The 9,208-nt window shown below is 41.6% G+C and overlaps 1 protein-coding gene across 1 annotated transcript in view; it reads left to right on the plus strand.

Annotated features, from left to right (window-relative positions):
* Window positions 1-9,208, plus strand: part of LOC111248016 (uncharacterized) — a 13,147-nt gene extending 3,939 nt beyond the window's left edge. The window contains exons 2-9 of the mRNA XM_086984159.1: window positions 3,539-3,937; window positions 4,180-4,313; window positions 5,094-5,261; window positions 5,602-5,816; window positions 6,438-6,767; window positions 7,359-7,460; window positions 7,716-7,903; window positions 8,606-9,208. Coding sequence (XP_086840285.1) covers window positions 3,582-3,937; window positions 4,180-4,313; window positions 5,094-5,261; window positions 5,602-5,816; window positions 6,438-6,767; window positions 7,359-7,460; window positions 7,716-7,903; window positions 8,606-8,636 — 1,524 coding nt within the window. The 5' untranslated portion in view covers window positions 3,539-3,581 and the 3' untranslated portion in view covers window positions 8,637-9,208. The remainder of the gene's footprint in view (window positions 1-3,538; window positions 3,938-4,179; window positions 4,314-5,093; window positions 5,262-5,601; window positions 5,817-6,437; window positions 6,768-7,358; window positions 7,461-7,715; window positions 7,904-8,605) is intronic.

Consider the following 9,208-nt stretch of genomic DNA (forward strand, 5'->3'; position numbering starts at 1 on the left):
TATATATATATAGCAATTTTTGTTTGCTTTTTTAAATGTTTGGCGGTCAAGTGATATGTACCATTTTCTCTATGCGACCACTGTTCTCGTTTCGCTAAAATCACAAAGTCTTAGCCAAATTCAGATTCGAGGCGTATCTGGTGAAACTATTTTTAGTACTTGATTTAAATCGAAGCTCCGATGGAAAGATTTTGAATAAAAGCGGTTTGTACAAGAATGGCTTTATAGCTGAGTATCCTAATAGTCGTGCTCTGTGGTAGACCTTTTCTACGCTAGCAATTTTGTGCGACAATAGTGGGAAGTGTTCCCTCATTTTTCGAAACTCTGTGTTTTGGCAAAGGAGTCTACTAATTCGTATTTTCCACTTCTAAATAATAACTGTTCCTCGGCTCATTTTGACACCTTACATATGCAATTACGAAAAATAAGCGAAAAGCCTTCAAGGCCGATAAGCTCATCACTTAGTCCCACGTCGGCAACAGCCGTGTCAGACAGTGAGATAAAACGGGTCGGCTGTGTATGCTGTACCGAGATATTAGCATAAAATGGAGAAGCTGGGTACGCCAAAATCTGGTTACAGCAAACTATAACCCTCGCCATCGCTGAAATAGCTCTACACGTCACTGTTCGTTAAAGGGTGAGGATACAATATCGATAATAACGTATACGGTACTAGCGTAGAACGTGGCCTTGAAACCCATAGTGCTGCTGAATTGTCCTTAAGAGATGGAACTATTTAATTGAACTTGAGACGATTGGATTAAGCACCACTAATATTTCTCTGGGTGGATGCCCTTAGATGCCATCCATGCGGCTGAGGTGAATCGCATCAGGTCGGTGATGTTCCGTTTGGAAGATGAGATTTGACATTAGGTGTACTAGAATTGTTGAAATATCTAATAAGACTAAGCTAATGTGTCTCGAAAATATGTGAATTTTCTGCGAAAGTAGCTCTATTTGGCACAGATGCTCAGGCCCAAATGTGCTGCTTCTAGTCTAGGTGGGTTACCAGAAAATTGCAATCGAGGAAATATTTTTTCGTCCATCTTCGAAGCTATAGAACTATTTTTTTTTTAAAGGTTGGTCACGGGTACTACGGGGGAGTAGATCACAAACGACAGTAGCCTGCAAAAAAGACAATCGTGAAAATGCAAGAACGAACTTTACATGTAGTCTGTAGCAAAAGCCGCCATGCCGCTATATGGGAGTAGCCAATAAAAAATATTGGCTAAATGGTTTACAACACACGCTGAAAACGATCGACGGAATTAGGATTTTTTCTACCATGTCGATGCGAGACCACGTATCATCTAACTAAAAAAGAGATTCCGAAGATTTGGACGGATGGGAAATTTTAATATGTTCACTGTACAGTTGGCACGAAGCACACTATTCGTGTTCGTTTCTGCAGAATTCTAAGTAGAACGTAATCCCTATTACTGATGGGGTTACGGCACATCGTGAATAGCCGAATGTCAAATAACATCGATAAGGATGACATTTATCTAGCTTAGTGAGCCTTTATTTATTGTAATGCTACCGAGGTCAAATCGCGTCAGCAATTGGTAGGCGCCGCTACCAGTTGTGCAACATCAGCCCCCTTAACATAGGAAGGAGTCTCCTTGTGCATGACCCATACGACTCATATTAACCGGAGCCTGTACAACAAAGTTCTGTGGCGAACTAAAAGCCGTTCGAAAACCCCAGTTATGGACCCGAACCTTTTTTTCGCTCTACGTCATTCTACGTCACAAACGGTGACGTAGAATGACGCTGCATTATCTGCACAATTCCATTGGCTTTCTACTACCTCGTTTTAGCAATTCGGCCTTTTACATTTACTGCTAGCATTGCTGGTAGCAATGCCACTACTGCATAGTAGCGGTATTAGGTGGTCGGGGAGGAACCATTCGGACTAGGTGATAGCAGCTGAGTGGTAGGTAGTCGCGTATCGACCGATAATTGAATGTATGCTAAGGCCATCTTAATTGGTGCTTCAATTTTGGCTATGATGCAAGAGTATTTCGTTTGTAGCTGTGCAGAAGCATATTGTACGCAGGACCACAAATGATCGTTAAGTTGCGTGTCCTCTGCCCATTTTGAAGTTTGAACCTACAAAATGGCGGTCATTAATTCGAGACCTATAATAAGCGCGCAAAAGGGCTGGACAGCAAAGGAGAGATGTCTCGGGTGAAAGGCGGTAAGCATGAGAGTGATGACTGACTATATGACGCATAGGGCAATTACCGAGATCATTGGTGTTGCTGTGAAACGACCTCGTGGTTGTATCCGCAAGTCGAGAAGTTCAGGCATTGTAGGAAGCACTTGCTAGTCGATCGAATCTATTTTATTTTCATTTATTAATATCTTTCATTAATGCGAAGGCACTAGTATCTAGAAAGCAGTATGTTCTAATGCTCATGTATGATTCATTAGCATACAATCATTATTATTGGCAAATAATGTTTATGCTAATTTTTTCTTTCGACCTGGGTGGGTACCTGTCTCTAGCTAAGGATAATCCAAGTACCCCAAGAACCTCCCTAATTCAAAACAATCGAACGTTACAGCTGAAGCGTAAATTATTTGAATCGGTAACTTCATTTCTCATTACTTGCTTACGCTGAATAACAATATTTTCGTTCCTCTTTAATAATTAATTTAATTTTTCTAGGAGAACGCTTAGGCAATTTATGATAGATCGATGATAGAAAGAACGAACGGGACTGTCGTAACATATTGAGTATCGGCTAATAGCTTCAAGGTGATCAAATAACGGTAGAACTGACATCTGAAGTGTAATGATCGCCGTCATGAGGAACTCCCTGTAGCTTCTTCCCTTCGTACGTATGGATAATTCGTGGCTCTATTGCCGTCTCGAAATTTATACCTACTGTTCGAGAACCCACATTCACTCGACGTAAATGTGGGTTCGCAAAAAGACATAATTTAATTGATACAGCTTCGTGCGTGCCATCGCTATATGCTGCAAATATTTCAAATTAGCTCAAAATTTTTTACCAAGGCTAAATGAGCCGGTTTGTGAGGCTACGATATTAGAGCTAACCGCACGGACTAAAAATAACCAGAGATCTTATAACGACAATCTATGACGGGAAGTGCCGCGTTTTCCGTTCTCCCGACAGAACAAAAGGCTTTTACGCTCGCAAAATTAGCACTTAATTGACAATGGTTGGGGATGGTCCAAGTGCAACATTGCCCAGCTCTTTGTTAAGGGTCGAAGCTGCGAAGGCAAAGATTTAAAATAATAGCACCTAAGCAGTTATTAAAATATTTACCTGGTTTCATTTGCTCTGCGATTACACCTGGTACCCCAGCCGGCTTCGTTTAATTCGCTATAAATGTGTATTCTGAAAAACCCCGGGCTAAGTTCTCTGTCGCTTTATTCTAATAATTGCAAAGTCTACTGCCGAAACTTTCCAAATATCCTGGCTACAACCAGCTTAATCATTAAATAGTGAGTGCGCATATGATCAATGGCTGGTCTAGTCGTTTACTTAGCGTTATTGGATTACAGGGATTGTGCCATTGGTAGGAACGCATCAGTCCTCGGCTCGTCAATGGAGGACATTCCAACCAACAATTGTCTCTCGCCAACGTCGTCGTCGACATCATGGCAAGATACCGTTCAAATAGAGAATCCAGGGACCGATCATACTTCAGTTCAACAAGACAATGGTGGCGCTGGTGCAGAACCGTTTGGGAAAGGATTGGTAGCTGTGTCGATTGAGAGCACGAAGTGCATTCTATGTCTAGCTTCCTTTAAATCAGCTGAGGAATTGCGCGCTCATATTCGGATTGTGCATGCTAGGTCTGCAAGGCACAAACGACGAGTCATCATAAAGGAAAACGTATCGAATAACCCCGATGAGCAGCAGGAATTAAAACCAGAGAGGGCTCCGACTCCGTTAACGAGGTGTGGGCGCAGGTTAAAAAACTTTACGAAAGTAAAAACAAACCCTGCACTGCTATCGACGTTTTTTCAACCCTGTTAAAAAATTATTGATCGTAGTTTAGCATAGAGGCGTGATAAATATACCGGTCAGCTGTACGGGAACGGTGGATTTTCTTTATCGCCTATTATCCGTAGCAGTACATTTTAAAGGATCTCTCACCTTCCTTCGACTTGCCCTATTCTATTTTCTGTCAAATTTGCAGGGAAGGCGCAAAAATTAAGCCGCCGCGTCGTAAGCGCCGAGCACCAGGATTAAGTGGTTCTCATGAATGTTGTCAGTGTCGAAAGCGTTTTCAGCAGCTCGGACATCTCCGCAACCATCTTCGACTTCATACAGGTTAAATAAATAGGCTAATAAGAAAACAAGGCTGACATCACGTGAAGCGTTATCATGTAGGAAACTTTTGCGTTTTAACAAAATACAATAAATGGTCACACTCAGTCCTGGAATAACTGTGGCTCAATTAATATTTTCGGTAATAATAATAATAATGATCAAGAGGAAATTCCTAGAATTTCGAAATAACAATGTATATATAAATATATTTACTCGTATATATACAATAAGGTATCTGATAAATGCGGAAACTGAATCCGTGTTGCATCGTCCAGGGAATTTTTGCCTAAGTTTTTCAGTCCTGCTTAGATTGGCTTTTAACTAACCGCATCATATCATTCCCCACCGTAAATCAATCAAAAAATTATTTGCCTAAATCTAATATTTCGAGTAACCGGTAATACTTTGAGTACAACAGGCAAATGGCGGGCGTCACTGACAAGCAAATTCTGAATCTGCCCGAGCCTGCCTCTGAAATTTACGCCATACCTACCTAGATCACCTCCTTGCAGTGGGTTGCTGCACTAATTAAGGCTTGTACTATGCCATTTTGCTAAGCACAAACCAATCAAGGCCGATTTGAAGTTTAGCGCTCGGTAATGTTTTGTAAAGGTTTACTCCATCCCTTCGAGTTAATGTTAATTAGAAGAACAGTCTTTATATTTGATAATTTTTCTTTGTACATTGTTTTATCGCTGTAGTTGATTCAGAAATGTTAGATTTATAAACACGTAGATGGTTGTTTATCGGTGTTATTTCCTATTCCGATGTTATGTGCAGGAGAACGTCCGTTTGTCTGCGAGATCTGTGGTAAAGCTTTCCCCCAGTCCGGTCACCTTGTCTCACATGTGAATTCCCATACAAACACAAGGCCTTACGAATGCCAATTTTGTAAGAAGAGATTTACTCAAAGTGGGCATTTACGGAATCACGAACGGCTTCATCTAGGTTTGTTAACGCAAGCATTTCTTGATAGTCTCATTTGGTGCCGCTTTACACCGGCGGTCTGCGATCGCATGCTAAGGTGTTAACGAAATGTGTCTACCCAGTAAACCTGACATTTGCACCCCTTCATTTTTTCATCGAAATGATCTCTATGGGCTTGCATGGTACCGGTGGCCATGTCACAAACGCTGTTTTCAACATGCCCAAACTGCCATTAACAATAAGGATACTTTTTCGCAGTCTGTCAACGGTAGGCAGCGTCAGCACCCTTTCAGAAGCATGATTCTCTCATTTTTTTTGCCGGGCGTTGCAAAAATACTTAATTTGCTGTATTCGATACCAGGTATTCGGCCGTACCAGTGTGCTCAATGTGATAAATCCTTTACCCAGTCCGGCCACCTAGTCAATCATTTGCGATTGCACGATGGCGAGAAGCCGTACAGATGCTCTGTGTGCAATCGACGATTCACTCAATCCGGACATTTGGCCAGCCACGCAAAAATGCACAATAGTAGCAGGGGGCATGAGTGCGGCATCTGCCACAAAGGATTTATTCGAGTAAGTTAACTAGTCAAATGTACGACGTAAACGCTTTATCAAAAGGTGCATTTTGTTGTGGAAGGCAAGACCTGCCACGTCTCTGGCCACCAAAACATCTTGCCACTGCAATCTCTTTTTACTCAGATGTCTGTAGAAGTCGACTGCATGTAAGTATGCGTGATTTCTACTGTACGTCAGCGTGACACTGTATATACGCTTTGTCATATCTGTCACGGCATACTAAAGCTACTAACATGTTATATCTATATATATATATATAACATAATAATAACATGCTAAAGTTGATCCTATACTTGCGTATTAAACGATCTACGTGTAGCACGCAAAACCATTGCGTTTGCGTTACACCCATTAGTAGTTAGTTTACTGCTCGATTAGCTCAAGGATATGCTCTAGGATAAATGATTCTCTTGCTAATGCCGCGCCGCAAACTTCGGTTGATCCCTGATGCAAAACTCAACGTAGCACGAAGCGAGCGCGCTTTATAGAGTAATATTATCCTAATATTTTTTTGGACGCGCCGCAAACTTATGAATCTCGGCTGATCCTTGATGTAAAACTCAACGTAGCATGCAGCGAGCACGCTTTGGAGTAATATTATCCTATTTTTTGGTTTAGGCCGAACATTTGATAGAGCACCAGCGGATACACTCCGATCCTCGACCCTTTGTTTGCTCTTATCCAAATTGTGGTGCTCGATTATCGAATGATAGTTTGTTATCGATGCACATACAATTACATCAGCCAGAGGAGGCAAGCACGACATACAAGCGGCATTGTACAAGCAGACCACCAAAGGCGACTGAGACCGTTGTCTCAAAAAGAATTATCCCGTTCTCGGCGCCCAATAACGATTGCAAGAGTCCGCAACGACAGAAACAAGGTGCAGACCAACACGAGGTATCTGGCTTCCTCGACAACGCGAATTTTGGCGGGTCCAACGGACTGGTAAGTAACAGTGATCAGACGTACTGAGGAGGATTTAATGAGTGGGAATTTCAAATAGAACCGCAGTATTCGTACTGCGGTCCTATTCGACTGATTGCAATACGTTCTACAGTTTGTATATGAGGGAAGTCAGCGCACTAAGACTCGATGTTTGTTATACAGTGGAGAAATTGTGTGATAGACCGATTTAATCGAGCCTAAGATGATCATTAATCAACGAATAAGTTCGAAAGCAGAGCCAGTAGGTTATGTTAGCTTTCATTATCTACTTCATGGTACTACATGGTCGTTGGATTGCTGAACGGACGTATTCAGTGATCATCTAAGTAGCTCAAAAGAAAGCAATTTCTTCCATAGTCTACCTTTGACAATGCGGACGAAGCCCGATGATAGCCCTAAAATAAATATCTATACATTGTGATCTAGTCATCAGGAATGGAAGGAGACGTAACTTTTCGTGCTTTGACCATCAGTATTAGGTTTATTCGGTTGCGGAACTTTCTGGGGCATTTGAACAACGGAATCAAAATAAACAATCAACCTTATATATAGGTATATAGGTAGAGAAGTAATATCTGGATATGGTTTCAGAGTGGACATCCAGTCATCATTCGGGTCGACCGAGATACTTTTGCTTCTGAGGAGAGTCAAATGGAGAATATGAGTACCGTTTCGTTGAAAGACCCACAAATGGTTCGTATTATGTTTGCGATTCGAAATAGAATACTCCTAGAACTAGTATTCAGATGTCTGATGAGTTAGGTACTCCGGACCGTACTAGTAAAAATTATGTATAGGTGCTTTTGTCATGCAAATACGTGCTAGATCATGCATGTAGATCTGTTATCTACGTAAAATCCGTTACACAGTCTGCTGTCTCATCTTCGGTTAATTTAGTAGCTAGTGTTAGCACTAAACACTGTATCATCGGTAATAACTGCATTTCAGCTGGAGGACGATGGGATCTGTATGCCAACCGCAGTTGTGCCGGTGGCCAGAACAAAAGAAACGAGTATGGAAGACTCAGATGGCACCGATGGCAGTGAGGAGAAATGCTTATTGGAACTTATGTCCAGCCGTCCTGAACTATCAGATATAAGTTTGACTACTAAAACGGTTGCGCCAGATGAATCAACGTAGGTACCTGCTATCTCTCAATGCACGAGGCGAACATTGTCATCTACGCTAATAGTTCTATAGGGAGTATAAGCTTTTACTAGCATAGCCGTAACGGGCCCTAAAGTGGAACCAGTTCTGATATATCTGCTGGCAACGCAGCCTTGCATCCTTGTTCCTCGATAATGTTCTTTCGAACTCTATTTAACGTATTTAGGCATTTCCTGTAAATAGGCATGAGCCAGGTAAGCACTCGAATTGATTGGTCGATACGCGAATCGGGCGTAACCATCATTATGTGATGCTTTGCATTGTTATTCCGGCCTTGAACCAGCGTGCGCTCTTTAGAAATCGGATCGTACGTAGACGCTGCATGTTATTGCTCGAAATGTGCTCGACCCACTTAAACCATGCAGAAGGACGTAGAAACTGCCCATTCATTAACACTGAAGAGCTCGGAGATTCAACGGATTAGTAATGAATTCATATTCTACGAACGCCCTCAGAGCGTTTTTTTCTCCTCTGGGCCGGGGTTACCTATAAACCCAGAATTTCTGGTTCATTCATTTCCTGTTTTTATGCAAACTACATTTCCTTGAGTAATTCTTATCTGTTTTAGAACACCAAATACTTGCCGTTCAATTTCTAAAGTGACACTGATTTTATTGTATTACTCTATATCATGATTGATTTTGTGATATATGAATAATTATTGATAACAGGTATTATGAAGACAGCTTTGGACTGCTGTAAGTTACACTGGACGAGCTGTCGTACACCGGACGGGGAACGTCGCCGAAGGTTTCAAAACGTGAAATCTGTCTACAGGGTCTTATTATTATTATAGTAGTCCTAGGAGGAGTAAGCGGAATCTCGGGCATTCCAGTGTTCCTACCACTACAGAGTACTAATGTGTGTACTACATATAGTCATGAATAGAACAAGCGGCATCATCAATATCAATCCTATCACAATCCTGGCTGTGGTATTGTTGTCTGAATACTATCTACATAGTTTTATCAGTCGCAGTGGATTTTCAAAAATGTACAGGGTATAATGTTATCAGTTGCGGTTTTTAGTATTAAGCAGGCAAAATTGTGAAGACTTTGGTAATACCTCCCCCTACCTACCTACCTACCTACCTACCTTCCTCCCTCATACGGGGGTGGTTTGACAAAATTACCCCGGATGAGGTACGAAAGTCTGACCACATAATTGTAAGCTTCGACCTAGTCTTGTCATGTGTGGAAAAGCAGCTTCAAATCATTACGAAATTGTTAACGATAGGTATATTAGACGTGAGCGTCATTACAATTTTAACTATT

This window comes from Varroa destructor, unplaced genomic scaffold, assembly GCF_002443255.2.
Source record: "Varroa destructor unplaced genomic scaffold, Vdes_3.0 BEIS01000003.1, whole genome shotgun sequence".
NCBI lineage: Eukaryota > Metazoa > Arthropoda > Arachnida > Mesostigmata > Varroidae > Varroa > Varroa destructor.